This window comes from Drepanopeziza brunnea (genome assembly GCF_022702325.1).
Source record: "Drepanopeziza brunnea f. sp. 'multigermtubi' strain 214-2 chromosome Unknown ctg2, whole genome shotgun sequence".
NCBI lineage: Eukaryota > Fungi > Ascomycota > Leotiomycetes > Helotiales > Drepanopezizaceae > Drepanopeziza > Drepanopeziza brunnea.
The window spans coordinates 846,758-874,456 of record NW_027094065.1 but is presented as its reverse complement, the minus strand read 5'-3'; the positions used below and the strand labels follow the sequence as shown (position 1 = coordinate 874,456).

At 51.2% G+C, this 27,699-nt stretch overlaps 13 protein-coding genes across 13 annotated transcripts; 8 read left to right on the top strand and 5 right to left on the bottom strand.

The window, feature by feature from the left end:
- Positions 1–1,271: 1,271 nt before the first annotated feature.
- On the bottom strand, positions 1,272–2,672 carry L3040_001464 (uncharacterized protein; the record flags this gene model as incomplete). The annotated part of the gene is made up of 4 exons (XM_066156755.1): positions 1,272–2,086; positions 2,140–2,399; positions 2,455–2,485; positions 2,537–2,672. 4 exons carry the CDS (start codon positions 2,670–2,672, stop codon positions 1,272–1,274), a joined length of 1,242 nt encoding a protein of 413 aa, XP_066012775.1.
- Positions 2,673–3,034: 362 nt separating this feature from the next.
- On the top strand, positions 3,035–4,331 carry L3040_001463 (uncharacterized protein; the record flags this gene model as incomplete). Its single annotated transcript, XM_007293019.1, has 4 exons — positions 3,035–3,100; positions 3,179–3,202; positions 3,266–3,776; positions 3,835–4,331. The coding sequence occupies 4 exons, from the start codon at positions 3,035–3,037 to the stop codon at positions 4,329–4,331; spliced, it is 1,098 nt and encodes a 365-aa protein (XP_007293081.1).
- Positions 4,332–4,542: 211 nt separating this feature from the next.
- Positions 4,543–5,169, bottom strand: L3040_001462 (uncharacterized protein; the record flags this gene model as incomplete). Its single annotated transcript, XM_066156754.1, has 3 exons — positions 4,543–4,956; positions 5,033–5,074; positions 5,137–5,169. 3 exons carry the CDS (start codon positions 5,167–5,169, stop codon positions 4,543–4,545), a joined length of 489 nt encoding a protein of 162 aa, XP_066012774.1.
- Positions 5,170–5,664: 495 nt separating this feature from the next.
- L3040_001461 (uncharacterized protein) lies at positions 5,665–7,405 on the top strand (the record flags this gene model as incomplete). Its single annotated transcript, XM_066156753.1, has 3 exons — positions 5,665–6,055; positions 6,108–6,410; positions 6,474–7,405. The coding sequence occupies 3 exons, from the start codon at positions 5,665–5,667 to the stop codon at positions 7,403–7,405; spliced, it is 1,626 nt and encodes a 541-aa protein (XP_066012773.1).
- A 366-nt stretch (positions 7,406–7,771) lies between these two features.
- On the bottom strand, positions 7,772–8,881 carry L3040_001460 (uncharacterized protein; the record flags this gene model as incomplete). Its single annotated transcript, XM_007293016.1, has 1 exon — positions 7,772–8,881. The coding sequence occupies one exon, from the start codon at positions 8,879–8,881 to the stop codon at positions 7,772–7,774; it is 1,110 nt and encodes a 369-aa protein (XP_007293078.1).
- Positions 8,882–9,766: 885 nt separating this feature from the next.
- On the top strand, positions 9,767–11,157 carry L3040_001459 (uncharacterized protein; the record flags this gene model as incomplete). Its single annotated transcript, XM_007293015.1, has 2 exons — positions 9,767–9,847; positions 9,925–11,157. 2 exons carry the CDS (start codon positions 9,767–9,769, stop codon positions 11,155–11,157), a joined length of 1,314 nt encoding a protein of 437 aa, XP_007293077.1.
- A 1,935-nt stretch (positions 11,158–13,092) lies between these two features.
- Positions 13,093–14,486, bottom strand: L3040_001458 (uncharacterized protein; the record flags this gene model as incomplete). The annotated part of the gene is made up of 3 exons (XM_007293014.1): positions 13,093–13,619; positions 13,672–14,366; positions 14,473–14,486. 3 exons carry the CDS (start codon positions 14,484–14,486, stop codon positions 13,093–13,095), a joined length of 1,236 nt encoding a protein of 411 aa, XP_007293076.1.
- A 237-nt stretch (positions 14,487–14,723) lies between these two features.
- Positions 14,724–15,004, top strand: L3040_001457 (uncharacterized protein; the record flags this gene model as incomplete). Its single annotated transcript, XM_066156752.1, has 2 exons — positions 14,724–14,918; positions 14,975–15,004. The coding sequence occupies 2 exons, from the start codon at positions 14,724–14,726 to the stop codon at positions 15,002–15,004; spliced, it is 225 nt and encodes a 74-aa protein (XP_066012772.1).
- Positions 15,005–15,024: 20 nt separating this feature from the next.
- On the top strand, positions 15,025–16,009 carry L3040_001456 (uncharacterized protein; the record flags this gene model as incomplete). The annotated part of the gene is made up of 3 exons (XM_007293013.1): positions 15,025–15,253; positions 15,314–15,504; positions 15,569–16,009. 3 exons carry the CDS (start codon positions 15,025–15,027, stop codon positions 16,007–16,009), a joined length of 861 nt encoding a protein of 286 aa, XP_007293075.1.
- A 1,798-nt stretch (positions 16,010–17,807) lies between these two features.
- Positions 17,808–18,563, bottom strand: L3040_001455 (uncharacterized protein; the record flags this gene model as incomplete). Its single annotated transcript, XM_007293012.1, has 2 exons — positions 17,808–17,970; positions 18,022–18,563. The coding sequence occupies 2 exons, from the start codon at positions 18,561–18,563 to the stop codon at positions 17,808–17,810; spliced, it is 705 nt and encodes a 234-aa protein (XP_007293074.1).
- Positions 18,564–19,148: 585 nt separating this feature from the next.
- L3040_001454 (uncharacterized protein) lies at positions 19,149–20,567 on the top strand (the record flags this gene model as incomplete). The annotated part of the gene is made up of 4 exons (XM_066156751.1): positions 19,149–19,198; positions 19,265–19,666; positions 19,713–19,990; positions 20,110–20,567. 4 exons carry the CDS (start codon positions 19,149–19,151, stop codon positions 20,565–20,567), a joined length of 1,188 nt encoding a protein of 395 aa, XP_066012771.1.
- Positions 20,568–21,157: 590 nt separating this feature from the next.
- Positions 21,158–23,260, top strand: L3040_001453 (uncharacterized protein; the record flags this gene model as incomplete). Its single annotated transcript, XM_007293011.2, has 6 exons — positions 21,158–21,160; positions 21,210–21,522; positions 21,577–21,932; positions 21,979–22,245; positions 22,299–22,762; positions 22,840–23,260. The coding sequence occupies 6 exons, from the start codon at positions 21,158–21,160 to the stop codon at positions 23,258–23,260; spliced, it is 1,824 nt and encodes a 607-aa protein (XP_007293073.2).
- Positions 23,261–23,727: 467 nt separating this feature from the next.
- L3040_001452 (uncharacterized protein) lies at positions 23,728–26,712 on the top strand (the record flags this gene model as incomplete). Its single annotated transcript, XM_066156750.1, has 2 exons — positions 23,728–23,958; positions 24,148–26,712. 2 exons carry the CDS (start codon positions 23,728–23,730, stop codon positions 26,710–26,712), a joined length of 2,796 nt encoding a protein of 931 aa, XP_066012770.1.
- Positions 26,713–27,699: the final 987 nt, after the last annotated feature.

The window sequence follows — 27,699 nt, the reverse complement described above, 5'->3', positions numbered from 1 at the left end:
GGCTCCGGGCCTAGACCGAACGAACGCGGTGGCCAGAGTGCATGCTGGATGCAGCCGCATTGCTGCGACGGGCTTGATGATGGTGGGTTTCGTGATCATTGTTTGATGCGTTGTGAGCACTGAGGCGATCAGCCTTTTATTCTGCATTGTACTCCCGGAGTTTGGTACAGCGGGCCGCATGGACTGGTTGGTTGGTTGGTGCATGGGACACGGAGCGACGAGATGGATCATGACTGATGGAGGGCGTGATGAAAAATGCAGTACATAGCAGCTGTTGATCAGCTGGCGTTGGATGTTTTTACCCTACGGGTCACTTCAGACTCTCTAATAACCCTCTCCGTTTCTCCATTTCCGTGGCTTTAAACCTTCTCTGTACCCCCCCTTCATTTCTTAGCTCCAACAAATGGCAGGGGTAATCCTTCGAGCCATATGTACCTAATGACACAGAAAACAATTATGTAGGTATAACTCCATATATAAATCCATATATAAATCCATATATAAATCCATATCCACCCCCTTCTGCTACGTCTAAACTAGCTGAGAGCGAATTAGTATATGCATAGAAGAAGTACGTTGGTATCATATAGCAGGAGCCTTCCTAGGTAGATTTTGGAACCCAGCTCTTCATCTATAGCACTACCTACCTAGTTATTGAAATTCCGTATTGAAACCCCCTTTCCTTTCCTTTCCTTTCCTTTCCTTTTCTCGTACCTTGTCTTATCCATCCATCCATCCATCCCCGTCCCGAGCTTTCTTCCCGTGCCCCTTTTTTTTTTCCTTCTTTTTTTTCTCTCTAAACTTAACTTGATCTTGATACCTGGGACGTTAGAATAAATAATAGTATATGTAAGTGCGAGCTCCCAGTTGATTTTTTCCTAGCTTGTCATATTTGTGCTGAAGATTCAGGCACATGTGATGTGATCATTCTGCCAGTTTTGGATTTGGGAATCGTTGATAAGAAAGGCGATTTTACTTCCGGGTCCGGAAATCAAGAGCTTGACCTGAGAATGCTCGACGGCTTGCTAAGCAAGGGCTCTAACAATTACCCTCTCCTGATCGCGTCTCTATGTGGCAATGAATTGCGCTGAAATATGCAGCTATCCCATGAGATGAGCAGGAAGAGACAGGCACGAGACTTGGTCAACCCAGGCTTTGCTTGACGGACGCCCCCGGGTATCAGCCAGACTGGCGGATTCCAGAAGAAAAGAACGGTGTTGGACGCGTCAATTCAAATCCCCTGCAGTCGAGTTTCATGTTGATTCAATAGCTCACTGGACCCCTTCAACGCCCCAGTCCTCCCCACCTGCGTTCCGCACCCAGCCCTTCAGCGCGGCCGCTCTCACATGGGCCTTGACGAGCCTCCTCGCCTCGAGCAGGTGACTCTGCTTGACTGCAGCGTACGTTTCGGCTCTCAAGGCTCGCTCGACAGCAGGTGCCTGCACGGACGCCAGGGCCGCAATGTCGAGAGCGAGCTTCCACTTCCGACGCTTGCAGACGCGGCTTGCGCCCTGGATGGAGAACTGCTTGCGGCCCTGGAGACGGCCGCCGATGAGCGTGTCGCTGTGCGTGGGCGTCCACGACGTGGCCGTGTTCGACGGGACGAGCTTCTGGCCCGCAGCTGGGAGGGGCTGGCGCCGACTGTAGGAGAATTCCGTCTCGGTGTTGAGGATCTGGAATGGGCGGAAGGAGTAGCCGCCTGCCCACTCCTTGCTTTTGAGGGGGGAGAGGCGTCCGGAATCCGAAAATGCGCGGGTGCATGCGACGGAGGAGGACTGCGAGGTGGGTAGGACAAGCGAGTGGATGTAAACATTGCTAGGCGAGATAAGCAGGGAGGTGATGGATGAGAGGAGAGAGGTCGATTGTTTGAGGGCGATTTTGTCCGAACATGATTTCGAGAGGGTCGGTGGAGCGTCTGGACGAGAGGGTTTGCGACGGACAGAGCCGAGGGCTGAGAAGTATCCTCGGCCATGAAGTACGGTGGGCTCTGTCACGGGTGAGTTATCTGAAGCAGTGGTTAAGGGTAGTTCCCACGGGGTCGAGTCTTCTTGGGCTGCCATGGTGAGCTCCATGCTTGCATCGCCACCTGTGAAGCGTCAACAGAGCCTGTAGATGGAAGGGATAGAGGTGTAAACATACAAGGAGCTTCCGAGCAATACATGTGTAGGTTGATACCATCGTTCAGTGCAAATGGCTGAAAACTCATCTCGCTTTTCTCATCCTGGCTTCTGATCCGGACGTACTCCGACGCGAGCTTCTCTGCAGACGCCAACGCATAACATTCTTCGAGGAGGAAGCGGTTGAAAGAGCGGATAGCAAGGACTTCGGCATGCCAGTCGTGCAACACCACCCCTTGGGCCTGAGAGACATTCTTCTGCGGGAGACACTTCATCCCCGTCCTACACGCAGTGAGAAACCAGCCCCTTTCCTCTCTTGATGCAACCCCATACGTACGCTGCTGCCACGCAGGTCATGCCCCATTTTCCTACCCTACGGTCAGCCTTGTGATCGGCGAATGATGCCGGGGTCAACGAACCTTGTGCTACGATCCCGCTCAGCGGCACCCACTCCCTGACCCCATCACTCCTCACTAATGGTTTTCTCTTCGCAGGCCATTTGTCGAATACGTCCAAGACAGCCTTCGCGATCTCATCACCTGAATTGATCTCCATCACATGAGGGGGAGCAGTTGTCGTGGTTGTTGTTGTCGTTATTGTTGTTGTTGTTGTTGACAGACGAGAGTAATTAAGCGAGTGCAGGAGAGGCCGTGCAGATGACGCGAGCATGGGGCGGAGTTGGATTTGAAGTTGGAGTACCACCGGTGGTGCAGGTCGGGTCATATCACATCAGATCACAGTCCGGGAAGAACCCTCGAACGGGACGCGATATGCGTTATCGCGACTTCCGCCTTCCATATCTATACCGGCTCTTCTCTGGAGCATGAATCCCTTAAGTATGTTGTTGCTTTCTTTTACTTTTTTCCCCCTTCCCCCCCCGACCCTCCGACCGCTTTCTCTACGGCCAGGCCACGACCATGCCCAAACACAGCACCAACCCGCAGCTGACGCTGCATAATCTCCTAGTCTCCAAGGCCCGACGGGTGAGTTCCAGTATAGAAAAATAGCCCTGCCATACACAGATGCGCGACTCGATCGCTTGCTGACAGGTCTTCTTGCAGCCCAAGTTCGAGCTCGTTCTAAGAGTGCGCTCCCACAATTTCCGACCGACGGCAGTGGTGCGTGCGAGGCTAGGCTGACGGAGGTAGATTTTCGACCTCAACAACGTGCCGCTGGTCAACGGGACCTCCTACGTTAAATGGCATCTCCCAGCCTCGAACTCCGCCGAGCATCGAGGCAAGACAGATCCCGCTCCCATTAAAGAGCACAAAGTCTCCTGGGACTACTCGAAGTCCATACCGATCCGGCTTATGATCGACAAAAACAACAATCTGCAGGAATGTAGCGTCAATTTAGAGGTTGTGCAGGATTACAATGTGGCTGGGCTGAGGGGCGAGAAGATAACGCTGGGATTTGTGACGTTGAATCTATCGGAGTATGTGGAAGAGAGTGAGATGGGCCCGGATGGGGAAGAGGGGGTGGTGAGAAGGTATCTGATGCAGGAGAGCAAAATCAACAGTACGCTGAGGATTGGTATTCTGATGAAGCAAGTCGATGGGGAGAGGAATTTCGTGGCTCCTCCCTTGAAGACAGCTCCGGTCTTTGGAGGCATTGCTGGAATCATGGCGGGGGAACAGGCTGAACCGGACGATGTCGGACGTGAGTACTTCTTGTTCTTGTGGACAATGTGAGAAGGGAGGCAGGCTGACTGGATTAGATATGCCCACCCTAAGTAAATCCAGGGACCATGGCGAGCTGCAGGATATGTACCGGCTGGCCCTGGCTGCTTCCTGGGCAGCAAATGCGGACGAACTACCTGCAGACCAATGCCTGGAAGACATATTCAATGGAGGCGATGGTTGGAAGCACCATGCTAATCTCGATACGCCCAAGATCACACATTCGGATCATTCCGAAGAGCACCTGATGCGACAACATCAGCGTTCACAATCTGGGGCTAGTTCTAAGAGTGCGACTTCTCAGACCACAGTGACAGGGAAAGGAGCAACGAGACTGGGGCACAAGCATTCAAGCAGTCGAGAGACTCTGGGGTCCTCGACTGCATCCACATCAACGGCAGATCTTTTGCATGACAACAGTTTAGAGAACTCATCGGAGAGGGGGAGGACTGGCTTTAGAAGGGTCTCAGAGCTGGAAGAGCTTAATATTCGGGATGATCTGGTGGCCTGGAAACTACCCGGTACGGTATCATGATACCTGTATGACACAATTATGTATAACGAATTGGGCTAGGGTTTTCTGAGGGGCGAGTTCAGAGGTCAGTATTACTGCGTCTTTTATTCAATAGCGATTCGATGCCAAATTTGGCACAGCTCAAGGGCCTTTTCCTTTTTTCAGATGCTCGACCGGAACGCCATGCTATGCCCTCACAACGTATCCGTATCACCTGACTAAAATCTTCTCATCAAGCGTCTTCCGCATCGTCCACAACCCTTGCTTTCAAAATCCTCACTTCCTCCACCGGCCTATCCTCAGCCCCAGTTCTTACCAGCCCCATCCTCTTCACCACCCCCAGGCCCCTCGTCACCCTCCCAAAAATCGTGTGTTTACCATCCAGCCACGGGGTCGGCGCGAGCGTGATGAAGAACTGGCTCCCGTTTGTGTTGGGCCCGCTATTGGCCATGCTCAATATGCCAGCACCAGTGTGCTTGAGGGATGGAACGATTTCGTCCTCGAACTTTTCGCCGTAGATGCTGGAGCCGCCGCGGCCTGTACCAGTCGGGTCGCCGGTCTGCAACATGAAGGAGGGGATGATGCGATGGAAGAGAAGGGTATCGTAGTAGCCTCGCGAGACGAGCGTAGAGAAGTTGGTGCAGGTCTGGCTCGCGGAGCGTAAATGAGAAATTGGTCGACGGTGGATGAGAATGGGGGGGAGGGGGGTAAATTTGATTTACCTTGGGGGCGTGGTCGTTATAGAGCTCGACGAAGATTGTGCCCTGCGACGCTGGTTAGAGTTGCTGCTGCTGTGCTGGGACGGGTATGGAATTGGGGGACATGCCATCGTGGTTTCGAGAGCGATGTTGGTTGCCATGTTGAAGACTGTTTTGCGCCGGAGCGGATTGCTTGGAATTGCAGGAGGTTACGGAGCCGTCGATGCAGCAGGCGTTTGAATTATATGGTATCTAGAGCTTGTTATAGAAGATTAGTTGATTGTTTGGTTGGTGGATGTGGAAGATTCTTGTGAATATTGTTGTTGCTGATATTTTTCTGGTGACCCGCGAGGCTGACGAAATGCCTTGCTTGCATCCCCGTCCGTGCGTCTTTGTCAGTAAGTGCTGCTCTCAACGCGTCATTCTGTTCGTGAGCGTCCCTTCTTTCAAACAACTTCTTCGACCAGATTTTGAAATTCTTACTTCTCGTTAACTGTTTCCATACGCGAATTAAGTTCTTAAATTCTCCTAATTGAGAACCCGATCTAGCCTCGCCCAGGCTCAGCTCGCCCCGTCTACCAGAAGTGTCACGTGTCTACGAAATACCATATGGACTGAAGTCGCTGAACCCAATCTCGATCCCATCAACCGCAAAGATGGACGCCATCTTCTCTAACTTTTCAGGCGAAAGCCCAATTCTCCAATCCATCGGAAGATGGAGCTACACGGCCTACCACAAGCGCGAGCTCATTCAGATGTACATCCACCTTGTCGCCGCCGCTATCTTTCCCATCTACATAGGCTCCCACGCCTCTTTACGAAGACCTCCCTCAGCAGCTGCACCGAAGAAGCGAATCAACGCGCATGGAAAAATAGTCGATGAAAATGGGGACGAGGAAGAGGAGGTCCGGATTGAAGGCTTGACGCCAAGCGATGCGGTGCTGTTTCCGATTATGGCCGGGATCACGTTAGGTGGGCTTTACTTGATCATCAAGTGGTTGGAGGATCCGAAGTTGTTGAACAAAATCCTTAATGTTTATTTCTCTGGTATGTCCAAAACTTCTGGTAATGATCAGCAAAAGCTAACTGGGACTAATAGGACTTGGCATTTTTGGCGTTGGCAAGTTGGCAGTGGATGGTCTGCACGTAGCCACGACGTTCTTTTTCCCTTCTGTGTGGTCGTCGAGTACAGAAACGTACTATGTTGAACCTTTGCTTTCCCAGCAAGTCACAGGCCCGGTCAACAAGGCTAGAGTCCAGGTTCATCGCAAGTTCGTCGACAAGATGAACCCTTTCCCGGGCTGGTTGTCTCGAATCCAGTTGCCAGCGGCTCTTAACAAGAAAGCATGGTCTCTTCGAGCCGCTCTCAAGAATCACTGGATCTTCAAAGGTTACCTCCATGGCAAGTTCGAGTCTCTCCTTTCCAAGACTCATCAACCCAGAACCTAACTAACTCTCCCAATAGGCGTTGGCTCCATTAAACACCAAGTCCACCTCAACGACGTCGTCGGCCTCGTAATTGGCATCGCCACCATTGCAGTCTACAACCTCAATGGCCGGGCCTGGTGGCTCACCAATTTCATGGGATTCGGTTTCTGCTACGGCACCCTGCAGATCATGTCGCCCACCACCTTCTGGACCGGCACGCTCGTTTCCGTGGGGCTCTTCATCTACGACATCGTCATGGTGTTCTATACGCCCCTGATGGTCACCGTTGCAACTACCCTCGATGCCCCCATCAAGCTCGTCTTCCCCGGCCCAAAACGTGGCAGTATGCTGGGCCTTGGCGACATTGTACTCCCGGGAATCGTCATAGCACTTGCGCTGAGATTCGACCTGTACCTGCATTACTTGCGCAAGCAGAGAGTGGAGACCAAGCCTACGATTCCGCCACTGGCGCTGAGGAAACCGCAGGTTGTGCGGGAGACCTACGTCGATGCTACTGGGAAGTGGGGCGAGCGGTTCTGGACGCGGAGCGCAAAGAAAGGCACGGTGGCTGTGGCGGACGCTGCGAGGTTCTCGAAGGTGTACTTCAAGGCTAGCCTGGTGGGGTATGTTCTCGGCCTGCTCGTCACGCTCGTGGTAATGAACGTATTCAACCACGCGCAGCCTGCGTTACTCTACCTGGTTCCGGGGGTGTTGACGGCTCTCTGGGGGACGGCGCTTGTAAGGGGCGAGTTGCGGTTAATGTGGGAGTATTCGGAGGATGGGGAGTGGGGTCTCGAGAAGAAAGAGGATGGGGAGAAGACTGGCGAGGGTGAGAAGCAGGACGGTGAGGCGTCTGCGAAAGACATCTTGGATTTGGTGCCGAAGGCAAAGAAGGATGATGAGCACGAGCATCATGTGTTCATGTTCTCGCTGGAGACACCGAGGGGGCTTGGCTGCCAAAAAGGCTGAGATCTGAAGCTTTGTAACCCTATGATAGATAGTATGTAACAAAACATGAAATAGAGCGAGCATCGGGACGGAGGCGTTCAAGGCGGGGGAAAATAACTCTCTTGATTTTGTGAGGAAACTATATCGTCCGAGGGATTGAGAGATGGGATTTAAACCATGGTTCATTATTCTTGATTTTCCTTTCTAACTGCACCATTCTTCGGTCCTTTTATCACTCTGAAACTAGATCCTAGACACCTATCTATCAATGCTCCAACCGACTCTTTTCCGTATTTTGAGTCGCCCTCTCGTGCCGCAACGCCAAGATGTTAAACGCAGCTGTATCCATACCTTGACATGTCATCGTCTCATATAGCCCCGCCAGGACTAGCTGCCAAAGGCAGCTGCAGGGTATGCTCTCTTCTTCTTTCCTCTCCCCTCAGCGCCACCTCTGGAGCTACTCCTCGAACTAGCCGCGCTCCCTTGCTGACTACCCAACGCACTCGGCGGCTTTAACATCCCACCACCCAGGATATCCTCGGGTAGATCATTCCACTCCCTCTCTGGCCCTTTGTCCTGGAAAGACCTCGCGTGCGCTGGAAGAGCCGGCCTCTTGGCAGTCGTAGGCGACGACACTTGTGCGTCTGATACACTCCTAGATGTCTGTACCGCCGAAGCAGCATTCAGATGGTCAGACGGCCGCAAGGGCCTCCGATAAATCAGAGCTGTGTCCGGACTCAAACGCCGGTAATAGCCATGTATCACGCCTTCCTCTCTCGTAAACCCCCTGGCCGCATACCATGCCAGCGCCTCCTCGTTCTGCGTCCACACGTGCGCGTAAAGACTTCTAATCTTGGCCTCCGTCTGCCGCGTCGCGGCTTCAATGATCTCGCTCAGCACCGCGGCCACGAGTCCCTTCCCGCGGTAAGGCGACAGGAGCGCGAGGCTCTGCACGTAGATGTCGTGGGCATCGGGTGCGTAGACCGGGGTCTCTGGCGTAGAGGTGGGAGAGAGCGCGGGGTCTAGACGGCAGACGACGCCACCGACGAGCTTGGTCTCCTGGCTGGCGGGGTCTGTCCAGAGGATTGCGCGCGAGAAATTGGTGCTGGGGGGGCCACCTGGTGTTGCAGGGTCGGGCGACAGGATCTTTTGGTAGAAGGAGTCGGGGTAGGCGATTGGGAGGAGGAGGGCGTTGATGCGGCGGAGAGGCTGGATATGGGCCTGCGAGATGGGGGAGATGGTTGCTTGGGCGGGGAGTTTGGGAGCTTGGAGAGCTTGGGGAGCTTGGGGACTTGTGTTTGCTGGGTTTGGAGATGGGAGTGAGGGGGGAGGGGGGGGCGTTTGTGTCGTGGAGCGCGAGGGCAGAGGTGAGGGCGACGGTTGAGGAGCGGAAGAGCCTGGTGGTGCTGTGTAACTGGGTTGTCGAGGTTGGAAGAATGATCGTATGGAGGGCTGTATCCGGGCAGCGGGCGGGCTGGACGCACTGCTGGTGTCCATTATGGCCGGGTTTCTGAGGCTGTACAGCAACGTCGGGAAGAGGTGCACCGTCTGGTTGATTTCGTAGTATCTGGATCGTCCGGATCTCGAGTTTCTGAGTTCAAGGAGGGAGATGGCGGATCAAACCCAGAGCGCGTGGAGAGGAATGCAAGATCTGGCTTCGACGTCGAGAGGAGGAACCGACAGAACCGACAGAAGATGTCCGGAGTAAATAAGTAACCGAGCGCTAGTACAATATGCCCCTTTCTGTGTTATTTTATCTGGAAGGGGGAGACTCGTTGGTATTTACAAGACCTCTAGACATACCTAGATACCGGACATGTAGCTAATGAGCCAATGGAGAAACCAAAGTCTACCTCTTGAATGGAGTTGCGTCTCGTCATTACTGTGCCGTTCGTTTGGTTGACCTTGAACGCTGACCTCCGTGACCTCCGTGGCCTCAGTCGCCTCAGTGGCCTCAGTGACCTCAGTGACCTCACCCACCTCACCCACCTCACCTCACCCACCTCTTCCATCTCACCGCCTTCAACCCCCCCCCATATTTATACTGCCCACGCTAGCACCCCGTCCAGCCCAGCTCGTGCTGCCAGTTTCATAGGTAGCACTGCAATAAACGAGTACGTAGCTACTCCCATCATAGCACTTCTCCAAACCATTGCTCGGTGATTCTTTCGCATCTACCCCTTCCAACAGCTACTCTACTCCCCCGATCATGGCACGGACGAGAGAGTGAGCGAGAGAAAATTATACAATGCTCTCCCCTTTCCCTGGTGCTCCCGTCGTTTTTGCAGCTATTTGTGTTTGCATAGGGGCGTTGCATTGGATTGCATCACAACGGTCCCTATTCCCTTTCCCAAGCAGGCAGATTGCACCACGCTTCTCACAATGTCTGTCAACGATGATTTCGAGACTCCGGGCCTTGTAGCTCCTGATCCAGATGAGCAACTTGATCCCATTGGAAATTTGGTAACTTTATGTCTCTTTGACCCTCTTCTATGCTGCCTGGGAAAAAAGTACCGACAGCTAATCGCCCGCGGAATTAGACTTATGCCGTTCTTGACGATTCATTTTACAACATTCTGCACGACCTGGTCTTTGAAACTTTCCGGGAAGAGAAGCTGTTGAGAGCTTCATCTGCTGCCATTATTGTCGAGCAGAAAGCCACCCTGGCTGCCGAGGATGACCAGTCTGTCATCGAGACGGATGGGGCTTCGTGGGAGAATGGCGTTGCGTACCTGAAAGGCAACCCGCTACAAACTACAGCCTCGAAGGAGATCCGCTGTCCCAAGTGCGGTCTCCTTCGCCTTCTACACCCGACGGACGGCAATGGTGGCAGGAAACCGGCGCTGGAGGTTCAATACTGCACAAAGCATCCGTTCATCAATAAACCATACCATGATGTCTACGGACAAGCATATGTACCAGAGGGCCCCGGGCGGGGCAAGAAGAAGAAAGACATGATCAATCCTCTGAAGCAGCAGAAAGAGAGCACTCCGAATGGAAGTCAAGACGGGGAAAATACATCACCAACTCCAGGTGATGAGGAAGAGAAACAACCAATAAACTTCCCGTCGTCCAAATGCAACAATTGCGGCATGCACGTCCCAATCAGACGCATGAACAATCACATGGCAAAGTGTATTGGTGGTTTTGGTCGGCAGTCCTCGCGAGATGCAAAGGCTAAGATGGCGACCGGCAATGGGGCCGGTAGCCAAAATGGCTACACACCTCCGGGTAGCCGTAACTCCACTCCTGTCCCTACGGCCCCGACAAGCAAGAACGGTCGCACAAGTCCTGCCAAACGCGAGGCAGGCGATGACTTTGACTCTGAAGAATCTCCACAGAAGAAGAAGAAGCCCTTGAAGAAGAGTGCGGCAAACAAGTTGAAACTTCAAGCTCCGAAGATTTCCAGGAACCCAAGTCAGCACTCGGCCAGTGGGCTTAGTTTCGAGTCAAAGCCTCCTGCGAGCGACGATGAGGCACTCGGTGATGACGGGGACGACGATCGTGATGGTGATTTCAACGAGAAGTCGATATCCGTGGACCCTAAGAAGAGGAAACTCACGAAGCCGGTGAAGAAGTTGACGACCAAACCAAAGAGCAAATGGCTCTATGGTAGTGGCTCTACAGCTGCGGCCAATCTTCCCAGTATGCCGCCAGAGCCCGTCAAATTGAAACTCAAGACTAATAGTGGCGAGGGTAATGGGCATTCGAAGCAAGCCAGAGAAGTTTCAGGTAGCAGAGATAGCAGCCAAACGTTGAGCTCGTCGAGTTAAGGTTGTATGTTACGGGCTGGGCGTGCATTGGACTGGACCTTCAGAAGTGAGGCGATCTGGTGAAAAATATTTGGGGACACTCTAAGCATGGATAGGCAGGCTGATGTGGTCTGAACGCGAGCATGGGATTTGGCGTTTTAGTTGTATCATGTGCCTGGGCATCTTGAGCCTGGCCTGGCGTGGGGGATCTGGCTCGGCGCGGCACGGAATAGCATGGCTGCACTCACGGCGTTCAATGCGGTGGTGCGTACGGTATCAAGAATGCATTTGATTTTCTATTCTGCTCGGTGTTTTTGTGTTGGCCTGCAGCGAGACCTCTCCGGACTCCTCCGGAGACCGAAGAACTAGATACAAGGAAACAGCCCAGCCAGCTTACAATTGATAGAAAGAAGCAATATTGTAGACGGAAAAACTTGCTAATTCTGCTCAGCAAAGAACTCCACGTCGCCGTAACTAACACTTACTTACTTATCCAACACTCGTCCACGTTCTTCGTCCTCCTCGTACACAAGCCCCAAGAGACATCCCCCCCCTCCCCCCCTAAAAAAAGAAAAGATCGCCGTGCCTTCGTCTCCTTTTTCTTACGATTCCCTTTTTCCCTTTGGATCGCACCTCGTTGCACTCACTCCATACATAGTACATACATACCATACCATACCTACCTACCTACTTTCTCCTCCTCTGGATGATAGATAAACAGCTAGCGCTCCGGAGTCAATTCTTCCAGTCCAGAGTCCAGAGTCCAGTTTTCTCGGATCTCGGATGAAAGGGACAGTTGTTACGGAATGTGCTTTGTATATTATCGATGTATTTTTTTTTTTTCTTTTTTTTTTCCTTTTTTTTTGCGCTCACCTCTTATTACCGATCTATGTTAGTTAGGGGGTTGGGAGGGGTTTTCAGTACGTGCAATGGAATGCAATGGGAGGAGGTGAGGAGAGAGGGGTCTTTTTCGGAGGGGTCAATTATCGTTGTAGATTTATGTATTGTTTTATTGCTCTTGCTTCTGCTTTGTTTTATTTTATTTTGGTGGCCGATTTTGATACTTCGGTTTTGAGACTTTGGCTTCGGCTTCTTCCTCACTATCTGGGTCTGATTCATCCATCCAAAAGGTTGATATCGCAGTCGATACGAAGAAGAGAGCAAAAGGGCAGGCAGGCAGACAGTCAGTCGGTAGTGTAGACCTTATTAGTGACGGACAGCTGCTTGTTGGCGAACGCTCTGGCTTTCAGGGTAGGGTAGGCTGTTTTTGAGATGTCTGTCTGTCTGGTAGCCTGGCAAGCCGACCTCCCAGTCAAGCCTGGGCCCGGGGGAGAGGAGATGTCGTCGATAAAGCTGGCATGTTCTCGCGCCTGGTTGTGGACCTGCTATTACCCACTCACTCGTTGCGTCAATAGGGAAGATTCTGGGAAGATTCTGCACTGTAACTTTGTACAAGGTTTGGGGAAGGCGCCCGGGGGAGGGAATGAGGGAGCTCACCAGAATTGGAACTCACTCACGCGAGTCATCATCGTTGTTTTCTCGCTTATGGTAAGCCTGTTCATACCGCACGCATCTCGTGCCGCAACGACGCTTCCACCTCCCTCTCTCTTGTGTACTTCCGCTCCGGCCCGGCGCTGATGAATCCGTTAAGCTTGTCGGCCGGTCCTTTTATGCTCTTTCGTAGGCACGCGAGTCTTCATTTCCAGAGCTCTGGAAATCGGTACTGGGACCGTACGCTTACAATTTTCCTAAATCCTCCCCCGCTCCTCATCTTCTTCACTCCAGGCAGAGGGGAGATTCTGCTCTGGGTATCTTTCCTCTTCTTAACTGTAAAATGAAGCATATATATCCGCTGGCTTTCGCATCCTTTTGGTCACCAACATGTACCAAAAAGGAGAAAATTTTCAGTCTTCGCAAGTATTTCGCCGAAAGTATTGCTGGATTTCCCGCTACATATTAAACCGGGATATAATAGCCCGGGCCTAGAGAAGAAGAAGAAAAATCTAAAATTTCTTCGATTTCGGATTCATCTGAGTCTGGGTCTGAGTCGGAGGAGTCGGCTGTGAGGTCGATGATGGCGTTTGGTTTCTGGGGGGCGGGGTAGGTCGCTCCTGCCTTTGGAGCGTTTCGCGCCTTTTTGCGTGCATCTGGTTCTTTGCACTCGGGGCATCCGATTGCTGTGGTGGCTGCTGTTGCTGGATTAGAAATGGAGCTGGGCAGTGTCGAAACAGACTTCTGGTTTGGCTGGGATGGCTCATGGGTGCTGTTAGTGTCCTCTCCGTAAGTGCTGCAAGAGTCAAACAAGACAGCGCTCGCGTCTAGCGAGCCAGCTTTACGCAAACGGTCGAGTCGTTGAGCGGGTCCAGATGCTGCAGCGTCGATGTGGTGAGACTTGCGACAGCCTGGGTCATCTTCGCCTCGCCCGCAGCAGAGCCACTTCGGCGATTTGTCATAGTAGCCGTTTCTGTATTTCCGTCTGGCTCCTAGGGAGTGGACATCAGTCCAGCAACTTTGAAATGTACAAATTTTAGTTACCTGGATGGAAGACGCATGAGTTTTCCTTGTTCGCGGCTGCTGAGGACGACTTGTTGCATTGAGCGCAAGTGGTGAAGCCAAAGAGCTTTGAGAATTTCCGGGTGGCTTCGACCTCTCTCAGACGCTCCTGCTCCTGAAGGGCTAGATTGGAACCGAGAGACTCTTGCTCGTAACGAATCTGCTCTTCCCGGAATGCCGCATGGCCTTGACGGGCTATGAAGTCGTCGAATACATCTTGCATAGAGTGCTTCGTCTTGGGCCTTGGAGCAGACGCAGCTGGAATGTCCCGAGAAGGCCCTGAGACTTTTCCAACAGGCTTGTGTTTAAAGGCTCCTGGAATTGCTGGCCTTTTCTTCCTCGACGCCGCAGCAGGATCCTCGCGATCTCCCTTCCTCTCTCTCTTTCTCAAAGCGGAGGATACCTCGAAAGCGAGTCTCTCGGGCCCAGTCACATCCTCGTCACTCGAATTGAACAACGCCTCGCGCAAAGAATACCTGTCCTGCTCATTTGCCCTAAGCACTTCTTCAACGACGGGAACACAGCGCTTGTCGACCTTGCAGGCTTTCTTCACCAAGTCCGCCAGATCAGAAGCACGACTGGTCGCGGAGTATCCTTGGATGGCACTCGCTAATTTCGAGCCCGCGGTGCCTCTCGATTGGATCCTTCGGAGCACATCTTTCAGTTCGGCTTGCTGGCTGCCTCAATTGAGGTTCGTAGACTTCTATAGAGGGATTCATCCATAGCTGGTATGTTGAATGCTTCACAGTTGCAATACCGGATGCGAGACTGATGAAGATTTACTCTCTCGCGTACATCTCGCGTGTTCAGGGGTAGCTTGGTTATTATCGTAGGTTGGGTTATTAACAGATGATACTTGTAGATAGTATTAGACCAGGAGAACTGTATTCTGGTCACGTTTTACTCTTAAAGTATAAATCGTCTTCGTTCTCGTATCCCCACCACTTCCTCCTCTAGATGCAAGACATCCATCTCCATCTGCATTCCGTTGGGGAGAATCCATGCCATCTCATGCCATGCCATGCCATGCCATCATGGCCAACGTATCGATTTTACTGTCAGCAGCGATATTGATATTCAAATTGTCCTTAGGTAGATTTCCGCTTGGTCTTCGGCTCCTTCCTGCCTTTGCCGCCTCGAGGCTACCCCAGCCGCGGCGTCGGATTTCAGCTCCATTATATCCTGCTCAAGTATTTACAATCAACCACCTGTCCCAAATATTTCTTCTGGTCTGTCCATACCCCCCAAATCGCCACCTATATAGTAAATACTGATTGATATGTAGCCTCCTCTCTCTCTGCACGGTGCTGAGTGACCCCATCATATCTTAGCAAAATGATTGACCCATTCTTTGCACCGATTCCTGTCCTCAAAGAGGCGGTTACGCCATTGTGCGAGTACCTTCACCTCGGTAGCCTACCCTTCCACATCCACGAAGTTCTGTTCGCATGCAGTTTCTACCACATCATCTTCGAACACCTTGCGCGTCCATTGTCAAACTGGCTCATCCCGTATCGATACAATCATCTCTCCTATGAAAGCAAATTGCGATGGAACATGCATTGTGCGTCAATGGTACAGTGCTGTACGATCTCAATACTAGCACTATGGACTATATACGCAGACGATGAGAGGCGGAACATGGATCTTGAAGAGCGAATGTGGGGGTATACCGGCGCTGCGGCCCTGGTTCAAGCTCTGGCTGTGGGCTATTTCTTGTTCGATTTGGTTGTCATGGTTCGCTACCTAGACGTCTTTGGACTCGGTATGCTGGCACATGCTTTCAGCTGTCTTGTTACGTACACGTTGGGATTCGTACGTTATTACCCAGGTGAGCACAAAGAAATGTAAGTGTCTTACTAACCATCATTCTACGAAGCGACCAATATTCAATTACTACGGATGTGTCTTCATGCTCTACGAGCTTTCCACGCCGTTCCTGAACATGCACTGGTTCTTCGATAAGATGGGCATGACTGGGACCAAGGCGCAACTCTACAACGGGCTCGCACTCCTTACCGTCTTCTTCAGCTGCCGATTGGTCTGGGGAGCGTATTCGAGCTTCAACGTCTACCGCGATGTATGGAATGCACTACATCTCCATCGATCAGCCAAAACTTGGGGAAACGAAGGGGTGATGCAATTTGCTGGCGACAGATCCTTGCCTGCTTGGCTCGTCGTCCTGTACATGAGCGGACATGTCACTTTGCAGACATTGAATGTTTGGTGGTTTGGAAAGATGATCGCTGCAGTGAAGAAGAGGTTTGCCAAGTCTCCCAAGGAAAATGATTCTAGAGAGAGCGGTAAAAAGAAAGCGTAACATTCGATTCCGCTTAGCGTAGGGTTTTGCTTGAAGGGATTATGAATCTCAGGAGCGTTCTAGATGAGAAGAGCTTTGTTTTAACCACCCGAGCCCGAACTCAAGCGTTTTTCAGCTGTTACACTTCTCCGTTGCGAGTTGATGCGTTTCTTTATTTATGTCAAAATCCACTGTAAAACCGTGAATAGACTAAATATTGTTCATTGCGATGAATGGGAACAGATTGGGTGAGCTTCTTTAGATGAGCCTTTTTGTAGGCTTTTAATCTATAAGCCCAATTGGCCTGTAGACGCAACTGGAAGTCATGCCGTAGTATGCTAATTCTAGTGACGCAATACAATGAACTCCAGTGGCATACCGTAATTCTCCTCCAGTAGACGTCTCCGCTTCCCAGAACTCAACTTATTAATAACTTAGTCGGTCTACCTTGACCTAGTAGACGTAGGCCCTCGAAGACCTCGACGTCGACGTAGAGCTCGGTAAAGAGTCAAGAGACACTCAAGGAATCTTTACCTAGTCAGAACCTTGGCTAGCGAGAAAGCTTGAGAGAAAGCTTGTGTCTACAAGCCTGGTCTCCCCCAACTCAGCACTGGGCGCGGGCGCGGGTAGGGACCACGAACCTAGCTCGGATTAATCGTCATCAAGAGAGCAGCTGAAAAGGTGGCGCTTCCGCTTCCGCTTCCGAAACCACCCGCTCTTGAAAGCCTAGCTCACGGCGACAAATAAGACATTAGTAGCTGCGGCAGCCGTTGTTCACTCCCTCGGACAGGAATGCCATCTTGTGCGAGAAGACCGAGTTGCAAGGTGGGAGAGACACCTAGCTTTTTGAACACCGGACCAGTTGAGCAGAGGCAAGGGGGGAATTTTTCATTGTCTCTGAACTGAAAGTCGAGATTGTAAATATTGTTTGTTTTGTAGGTTGGACGAAGAGGATTCGTTGGTGGGATGGGACTGTTTTCGATGGATATATGACCACTCAAATTTGGGCTGGCTCGAAGGCCCTGGCCTGGCCTAATGAGTCTTGAAGAGTATGAGTATCAGATACACTAGATAGTAGTAGATACCGAACCGGACCCGAGTAGAAGCCCCATGCAGGCTGTCAAGTTCATGGATTTTCATATGCGTATGTAGGGAGCACATATGGCCGGCTTGGGTGAGCGTTCCACGCATCGTGATTGCAGGCGTCGTGGACGGACGCGACTTGTGATGGTATGCCTCGCTAATCTTGTCAATGGGTGAATAAAGCTGGCAACTCCTCCTATCGATACTATACACATAAAGCTGGACAGTACGGAGATGGTCTCCGTGGAGCTTTCAGTGTACTTGAATCTTGGGCACCATGCAAGTACGACGGGGAAGTTACTCTGACCTCGTCGGGCTGATACCATGGTGAAGGTCCAGGTCTCATACAGGCAAGCAAACGAGAATGACCACGATGGAGCCGAGCTAATCCCAGGAGCCAAATAAATATACAGACTATACAGAGTAGCAGATGAATGAATATTCGGGACAGGAGCCTGGCATTATCCGTGTATCTCTAAAACAGATGTTGATTTAGCTTACCAGTTTATCATGGGGGAATGGAAACAGTCGGCCCCTTCAACACTTAAACGAATAGCAACATGCTAGGCGGCTTTTCGTAACGTGGATCAACGTATATTTCAGACTCTTCCTATGTTCTTTCCAGCACAGAAAGGAAATTTCTTCGCCGCAGCATAGACCCTTCGAAATCTTTCCGAATTATCAAAGTTCCAACTTACACACATTTCTCCACTATCAGTTCAACCTCGCCAGTCATCTACGCCGTCTTCTTCCAAGTCGAGTAAACACCAATCAAACTGCTCACTGTTCCAGCCAAACCGACAAATCCATCATCAAAGTTCGTTATGCCAATAGCCGATGTAGGGATAGTGAGATCGCAGATGTCGGAAACAAGTTGGAGTTTGATAGCAGCTCCCTCCCTGTGATCCGGTTAGCCTATGTCAACACACAGAATATATTTAGGTGTGTACTTCTCAATCCTCTTAGCAGCCACCACGCCCTCGCCATCCTCCTTGCTAATCCTCCTCTGCTGCTGCCTCAAATTATACAGCGAGTAGCTCCCGCTCACAGCACTGAAAAGCAGCCCAATCATCCAGAACCGATACGCCTCCCTCGCCAGCCTCTGCGTGGTCGGGCTCTTCCTGATGCCCGCAGCGTCCAGGTACGTCACCGCATCCAGCGACAGGTATCCAGCGTATCCCAGCTGGCGGCCAACGGCGCAATACTTTATGATGGGGTCGAGGCTCTTGGAGTCGGCGGCGGTGGCCGCAGCTTTGAAGTGCTCGACGTTCTTGCCCACGCGCATCAGTTTGCGGGCGAGTCCAAACTGTTTCTTGATGGCTTCGAAGGGGGCGATCTCGCTGGGCGTGCCGTTGGTGCGGAAGAGGTACCAGGCGTAGAAGCGTGAGAAGTATTGGATTGTACGGAGGAGCTTGTCGCGGCCGACGGTCGTGGCTACGAATCTAAGGTAGTGGGCCACCGAGGGGTGGTAGATGAGGGAGTCGGCGACCATGATGAGGGTTCCTGGTGTGATCTGTTATTTGGGTATATTCTAGGTGTATTTCGTGTTCGTAGTTCAGTTGTGTTCCTTGTTCGTAGTTCAGAGGAAAGGGTGAGAGCGTAGAAGGGATATAGATCGTAGGAGAATCCCTTGTGAAGATCCGGGGGTTTGATATGATACGCATGCGCTCAACCGAGGTAGTGGGGTCAAGATCCCAGCGCATCAATCATCACGTGTCATGGCTCCATAGTGCAACTGTCACGTTTTCCAGTCCTTGCTGTGTCGCTAGCCGACCACGCCTTTATTGACATCTGTTGATCACCTACCGGGTATACTTGAAGCTTTCGCTTCACTTACAGGAGGTTGACGATCGACGTTCGATCCAGTAAGGCGTCAACATGCCTGAAATTGGAGAAGGAAAGTTCCCATCTTCCCTCATGTATCATTGAATTTCTACTAATTTGTCTCCCAGTCGCGCGGATCGTGCATTATCTGAAAAAGAGTCTTGTCGGGAAGACACTTTCCACTGTCAAGGCTCAGGATGATGCGAATGTATTTGGCAAAGTCGGAACGACCGCAGCGGAGTTTCAGAAGGCCATGGTAGGGAAGAAAGTGTTGGATGCTGGCCAACAGGGGAAGTACTTCTGGTGAGTACCAATCTATGCTACCACCTGGCTACAAACCCATTGTAGATCTTGACTGATAATTCCCAGGATGATCATGTCAAGCCCACCTCATCCGGTCTTCCACTTCGGCATGACTGGTTGGTTCCATATTCGAGGAGAGCCGACCAGTCATTACCGACCCAAGGAGACAGACGATTTGGATATCTGGCCGCCTAAGTTTTGGAAATTTGCATTGGAAACCAACAGCGAGCCAAAGGTTGAAGCAGCATTTACAGATGCTCGGAGATTCGCCCGGGTTCGGCTTGTTGATTGTGCCGCCGAAGATATCAGAAAGACGACGCCTCTCAAGGAAAACGGGCCTGACCCTGTCATTGACAAGGATGTTCTTACTGAGGACTGGTTGGTGACAAAGATGAAGAAGAAGCATGTTCCCGTAAAGGCTTTTATGCTCGATCAGGCGAATATCAGTGGTATTGGCAATTGGGTTGGGTATGGACGCACTGTCAAAAGAATTTGGGCTAGCTAATGTCGACAGAGACGAGATTATGTACCATGCTAAGCTCCACCCGGAGCAGTATACAGATACTTTCAGCGAATCCGAGATTAGACATCTTCACGCTTCGATTCGCTATGTCTGCCAGACTGCCGTTGACCATTTATCAGACTCGAGCAAGTTTCCGGAAGAGTGGTTATTCAAGCATCGGTGGGGAAAGGGAAAGAAAGATGCAGCAACCACATTACCCAACGGGGAGAAGATCACTTTCTTGACAGTTGGTGGCCGAACAAGTTGTGTGGTTCCCAGTGTACAGAAGAGTCAGTTTTCAGGCAGTAGTCAATCCCCTTCTTCGGAGTTTCTCGGGTGCAATTTACCCCCAAAACTGCCCCTGAGACATGCAGAAACGATCGTTTGCTGAATTTACTTTTTTCGGCAGAGACAGGAGCTGTTGCAGGTGATTTAAAGAAGGAAGGTGATGAACAGGAAAATGGCACTGCGAAGAAGGGAGGAAGAGCATCGAAGAAGAGAAAGGTGAATGAGGAGGAGGAGGATAGTGACAATGAGAAAGTGGCGGAAGAGGATGAAGCCCGGGAGAGCGATCAGCCGACGAAGAAGAGGAGGGGCACTCGACGTGCTCAAAACACAGAGAATATCTCTGGCGAAGATAATCTTCCTCCGTCCAAAGAGAAGACAGCATCTGTGGGTAAGGAAGAGGATATCAAGTTTGAGGCCGCAGATATCAAAAATCCGATAAAGGGAAAGGCAAAGAAGGCCATATCCAAACCGGCTGTATCATCAAAAGTCCCAAAGACGGCCAGCAAGAAGATCAAGGTGGAAGATCAACCACTGGAGGGAAGACGTCGTTCAGGTCGAGTTTCCAGTAGAAATGCTTAATATTACGAGTTGCGAAATGTACAGTACGGAGGAGTCTGCGATAATTGGATGCAAAGGCTTCGAAGCTCTGCTCGTTTGTATGAACAATTTACCAGGAGGGCATGTATTGGTCACTCGGCTGTAAAATGATTCGCCATTTCGGCTCCCGAGCTTCTTCTCGTTCGCATCAAATGAAACTCTGACTGATATCCTTTTCTTGAGGCGTACTTGGTCTCTTCCTTTGGTCTTTCAGCTCCGGTGCTATCGGTTCGTAATCTTTCATTTGTGTTTTGCGTCAGAGCTTACTTACTCGCCGCTGAGGCACATGAATTCGCAGATCAAGACCGGACTGATCGCCCGCCAAGACGTGATTGAAAGGGTTCCTTGCGAAGCAGCGATTGTGATATTGTTATTTCTGACCTTTTAAGCTTTTAGAACAAGAAGATGATCGACTGACTGGGGCAAAAGTTTTATATAATACCGAAGAGCGCAAGGGAGAGCCCAGGAGGCTCTTGGAAGATGTGTATAATCCATCTCGCAAACTCTGGAATGTACTTCACTGACACTGCTATAGCGACGGCTGGGTTATTCCAGGAACTTCAACTGCTCTCATGGTGAGTCGTAGGCGCTAGTACCATATTCACTGATGCTAACCGGTGATAGGATGTATCGGGAGCAGGGAAATCAACCATTTTAGACGTACTAGCTAGTAGAACGACTATGGGCGTTGTGAACGGGCAGATGCTAGTTGACGGTAGAGAACGGGATAAGGGCTTTCAGAGAAAGACTGGTTACGCCCAACAGCAAGATCTGTATCTAGCAACTTCAACTGTTCGAGAAGCGTTGGTTTTCTCTGCGGTTTTGCGCCAATCTAGGATTACCCCCTACAAAGATAAACTAGCTTATGTCGACGAAGTCATCAAGATGCTAGAGATGGAGGCTTATGCCGATGCGGTCGTTGGTGTTCCTGGCGAAGGTAAATATCGCTCATGCTCACAAATTGTGGCTTCCATATACTGATGTACTCCAGGCCTGAACGTGGAGCAACGCAAACGTCTGACTATTGGTGTCGAACTCGCGGCAAAGCCCGCTCTCCTCTTGTTCCTCGACGAGCCTACATCGGGTCTTGATTCGCAAACAGCTTGGTCTATTATCGCACTACTTCGTAAACTGGCAGACAACGGGCAAGCTATTCTCTGCACGATCCATCAACCTTCTGCCATCCTTTTCCAGGAATTCGACCGTTTGCTCTTCCTGGCGGAGGGAGGAAAGACGGTATATTTTGGAGGCGTTGGAACTAATTCAAAAACCCTCACCGATTACTTTGAGAGGAACGGGTCGTGTAAATTCGGCGCTGAAGAGAACCCTGCCGAGAAGATCCTTGAGGTACGTTTTCGTCTTCTAGATTTAGGGCAGATACTAACACTTACAGGTCATAGGAGCTGCTCCTGGATCTACCAGCGAGATCGACTGGCCGAAAGTCTGGAGTGAGTCTCCAGAGCGGAAAGAGGTGAAAGCAGAACTTGCACGTATGAAAGAAAATCTCAGCCAAGAGCCTGTCGACGATGACCCAATGGCTCTAACCCAATTCGCTGCCCTTCCCTTGATACAATTACGAGTCGTTCTCCTGCGAGTCTTTCAGCAATACTGGCGCACGCCTTCGTATCTCTACTCCAAACTTGCACTCTGTAGCTCTGTTGTAATTTATTCCTCCTCAAGTGACTTTGTTCTTGGTCTCACTGACACGCTCAGGGCCTCTTTGTCGGTTTCTCCTTCTGGGACGCCCCGATCTCTCTGCAAGGACTACAGAACCAGCTCTTTGCAATCTTCATGTTGCCAGTCGTCTTTGGTAGTCTGTCCCAGCAAAGTATGCCACATTTCGTGACACAAAGATCGCTCTACGAGTCCCACGAGCGGCCATCGAAGACATATTCGTGGATTATCTTCATAACATCCAACTTGATCGTTGAGCTACCGTGGAATACGCTTCGGGGTTTGATTTTGTTTTGCAGCTGGTATTATCCTATCGGGTTGTACCGCAACGCCGAGCCAACACATGCGGTGCCTGAGAGAGAAGGACTCATTTTCTTGTTCCTGTGGACATTTGTCATATTTGCTGGCACATTTACGCATCTGGTAGTTGCTGGTATCGATACGGCGGAGACTGCAGGAAATGTCGGGAACTTGCTCTTCTCTCTTTGCCTGATCTTCAACGGGTAAGTTCATCTATTTCCCCAATCATCGTGTGTAATGCTTCGCAATCTTCGGAGCAGTCACTAACAAGCAATCTCAGTGTCCTCGCCCCATTCGATGCCCTACCCCGGTTCTGGATCTTCATGTATCGCGTCTCTCCGTTCACATATCTGGAATCTGGTATGATTTCCACGGGCCTAGCCAAAACAAAAGTTATCTGCTTCTCAATCGAATATCTCCACCTAAACCCTCCCGCCAGCGACACCTGCCAAAGCTTTCTCCAAAACTACACCATGATGGCTGGCGGCTACTTGCAAAACCCCGAAGCTATGACAGATTGCAGCTTCTGCCCAATCGCGAACACGAATGTCTTCCTGGAGTATATGAGCGCAAAATACGAGGATCGCTGGCGGAACCTGGGTCTTCTGTGGGTGTTTATCGTGTTTAATTGCTTTGGGGCTGTTGGGCTGTATTGGTTAGCGAGGGTGCCGAAGAAGTCGACGAAGAGCAAACAGAAGTAAAGTGACCTAAGTCGGGGCTATTGTGCTGCTTCTTTATTAAGATACCCCTGTGCGATCGCGAGCCATAAATTCTAGTTCAAATTGCTTTGTCCGGGATATTGTATCGTAGTCTCTTGTTGGGCTTGGCATATAGAGTGCCCGAACTTATTAATCATACTTGTAGAAAAACATGCGTTAGTAAAATATAGCGACAAACTGGGCTTTAAAATAAGATTAGTTGAGTGCACTAACGTCTGTCTATCTATGAGTTGATCGGAAATTTCAAATTGACCCTCCTTGCCCTACAGTGTTTACCTTCGGCAACTGAAAAAGGGGTAGGTGGAGCAGATAGCCGAGGTGGCAGGGATACGCGTCGCGTCGACACGTCTCGTCCAAGGCACACGGCTTGATGACTTCATGACTTCGACCAAGCTAAAATCCAGGACACCGCGAATCTTCCGACCACCACCCCCAAAAATAACACCAAAATGCCTCCTCGAAATACCCCGCGCAACCCGCGCGTCAGCGCCCCTGAAAACAGAGTCTACACATCTACTACGCCCCTGACACAATCTAAACTCCCCATCCCGCGCAAGCAGATCCGCTCCTACGGCAAGAAGACGTCGAGGCGGATCGCGATGTCGAAGCAGGAGACGCTCACGCAGATGTGGGATGGGAACATGAGTGCCTTTCCCGCCGAAGATGAGAATGGAGAGGGGGTGGGGGAAGAGGGAGCGGAAGGAGGAGGGGAGGATGGGGATTATGAGGAGGTGGCGAAAAAGCGGACCAGGAATTCGAAGAGGAGGAAGACGGAGGGGGATGAGCCGAGTGGGAGTGCGAGTGCGAGGAGGAAGAACTTCCATACGCAGCATCTGACGCAGATTTGGAGTTATAACCCTTCGATGCAGGGGTATGATGAGGGGGAGCTGGAGCAGATGCAGGAGCCGGAGCAGCAGGGAGAGGTGGAGCGGTCGATTTGGGATGTGATGAGTTCGTCACCCGTGGAAGTTTTTGGGTCTTCATCAAAGAAGGCTTTCTCGAAAGCTGATACGCCGTCCAGGGCAAAGGCGAAGAGTGCTGGGAGGGGGAAGGGGACAGGGAAGAAAAAAGCAGCACCGAATGGAGGGGCGTCACCGAGCAAGCAAATGCCGCCTCCGCAAACACCGCGCCGAAGAATCCTTGCGACGGAAATCCCGTCCTCGCAATCGCCTGCTGGGACGCCGTTCTCTACACATTCTAGGGCTTCGATAAGGAGGTCGCCGTTGGAGGAAAAGTCTCCGAATATTGCTATTCCGTTCAACTTTAATCCTAAGCGGAGGTCGGAGGTCAGTCCAGAGAAAATTCCGGTTTTGGAAGTGAGGGATACTTATGCTACGGAGGAGGAGAGCCAGGCTACGACGAGGGTGCTGTCGAGTCCGGGGAAGAGAATGAGCCCGACGAAAAGTGTTAGATGGGTATTGCCGGACGAGGAGGAACCAGGAAGTCCGTCTGTTAAGAGGAGGGGTATGCCAGGATCAAGGGCGAGGCAGTTTGCCGAGAAAGAAGGTGAAGAAGATCGAGACGAGGAGGGAATTGGGGAATCATCGGCGTTGATTGGGTCACAGTCTACATCAAACGCCACAACTGAACTTCAGTCGAGTGAGCAGGAGAAGAAATCTCGGTCACTATTTGTGTTGCATGATACCTCGAAGTTTCCGTCCCGATCTATCGATGACACGAAGGAGGCCGAGGACAGGGAAATACCGCAGCCGTTACAATCTACTCAGAACCCTCCGCCCCGAAGTTCTATTGGTCAGAGAACAGTGATCGAGGACTCGGAAGCGGAGAGTGATGAAGATTTTATGGATGATATCCGAGAAGATGACTCGGTAGAGCCAGCTGCGGAAATTGATGATGATCATGATGATGATATTGGTCCAAGGCCAGTGAAGTTGGCAGAGCCGGCGGACGTGCCAGAATCGATGGAGCTTGATAATGACGGAGCTGGGAATGCTGTAGTGTATGATGAGGGCAGAGTGATGGAAATATCAGGATCGGTGGACCTCGACCGTCATGATGAAGATCGGGATCAGGAAACATTCTCTGTGCCACCAGGATCGCCTCTTCTTGGCACCACGAGCATTCCAGAACAAGAAAGTGGGGCTTCGAGTCACGAAATTGAGGAACAGCCAGAGACGTGCTATGGGGAGATCGGCCTAGAAACACAATTCGAGGTTTACGGGATCATGAGTACTGCGGAGCCAACGCGGACCCAATTCAGTATGAAGCCGGAAGTAGACCATGAGAATATTCCGGAATCGGTGCGAACTCAGGCTGCGACGGCACACCATGAATTAATCGAAGATGGTGATTCCGAAGAAGAGGAAGATAGTTATCTCTCACAGGACGAAAATGCTGCCGAGAAGACCCAGTACATAGAAAGCCAAAGGCTTTCCACCCAGCATGTCCAATCGATGGCGGCAAGAACAGCCGAATCCGACGTTTTTGTTTCTGTTCACCCGTCCAGTGTCACCAACATTGTCAAAGGCAAAAAGAACCATGAAATACGCGCCTACTCCTTCCCTCCCAACGTCTCACGAATCTGGCTCTACGAAACAAGCCCAACGATGCGATTAACATACATGGCTGAGATTGGGCCTGGCAAGAAGCCCGGCGAGATGACGGATTTCAGTGGCCTAGGAAATGCGGATTTTAACAACAAGTCGGATGCTTGGAGGGCATATGAGATACTGCAGGTATACAAGCTTGCGCGTCCGCGGCCGTTGTCGGAACTCAAGGAGAACGGATGGCTAAAAATTGCGCCCAAGAAGACGACTCGAGTCGCACCGGCTGTGATTGACGAGCTGATGGCCAATCTCCTGCCGCCACTGCTGTATCCAGAGGGAGAAGCGGGGTCGGCGACCGACCCCACGTCGTCGTCCACGGACACGCAAGAGATCCAGGATCAGCTACAGAGAAACGTCGAACAATTTACACAGTCTGTTGCGAAAGCTCTTGGACCACGACAGGATCCAACAGAGGAGGAATCCGACGACTCTGACGAGGAGATTGTCGTGCCTGGGCCGAGACGGCGAATCCCCGACTCGCCCGTGGCGGAGAGAGTCCCCTCGTCTTCCCATCAAGCCACCACGCCTCGACCCCGAGCGCGATCCCCGACGCGCCCACCATTGTCCCAAGCTACGACCGTCGACCTGACGCAAACACCCGTACCGAAGCCTGCCTCTTCCCCGGTCGAGGTCGATGTCGTCTGGGAGAGCCCGGCGCGGCCTGTGCGGAGCAGCAGCACGCCTCCGAAACTGCCCATGCCGTCCAATCGAGAGGATCAGGGGCCGGAGTCTGTGGTCCCCTTCTCTATGGCGAGCTCGCAGCTGCTGACCAAGAGCCAGCTGCTGTCGGATAGCCTGTTGTTCGACCATGGGGCGATGGGCCCGCCGCCGTTGATCATGGATTCGGACGATGAGATTGAGGATTGAATGAGTCTGGAACTGGAACTGGAACTGGATACCATCGGTGTGTGCTGTTTGATACCGTACAGGTTTGTGGATGGGTCTAGGATAAGGTCTCAGAATTTTCTATACTCAAAAGTAGAATTTACTTTAAATTTCGAAAGTAACTGTCTTCTCTCTCTCTACGGAGTCAGTGACACCTCCCTCACTCTCTCAATGATTTTCTTTTTCCATCTTTCTTGCCCTATTATTTTGTATCCCGATGAAAGGCAAGGGGTGTGCTTAGGTAGGTAGGTAGGTGTAATATACAAGTCTTCTTCCTTCTTTTCTTTGCTTTACCTTTGGCAACCCCACCCGCTCTGTATTGCTTGCATACTACATATCTGCTACGGCTGGAATAGAATATTATTGTAATACTATCTAATCGTACGCTTGGTATTGAGAAAGTAAGACGAGGAGAAGAAGTACCAGAATACAGGCTCGAGGTATATACATCCCCGAGGGCGGCATGTCATGTGACTCTGCTGACCAACCAGCCCCAACTCCTACCCTTTAGGTAGAAACCTTCCTTGCCAAGGCCGTAACACTATCTACCTTAGGTATCTATGCTCTACCAGCCAACTCACTAGCTCTAGTTAGCTAGTTAGCTAGCCACGTATAACCATATGAATACTGCTCAATCTGAAACCACCGCCCATGATCAGGTGTCTAGAAAGCGCAGGAGTAGATGACGGGGTGATGAATTAGCGTGTATATATACATATACGAAGTATTTGAGTCGATATCACAAGTGCATATATATATTACACTTATACTCCGTAGGTCAACGTCTAGAATAGGTAGGTTAGGTACTCGTACCCAGATCGATCGGCGGTCGGTGTAGCTGCTGCTGCTGCTGTTGTTACTAAATATTAAAACGGATATAACCGGGATTTTGACTCCTCCCTGTCATGAAGATCGGAGGGTTTGGTTGGTTTGTTGGTTGGTTTGTTGGTTGGTTTGTTGGTTGGTTTG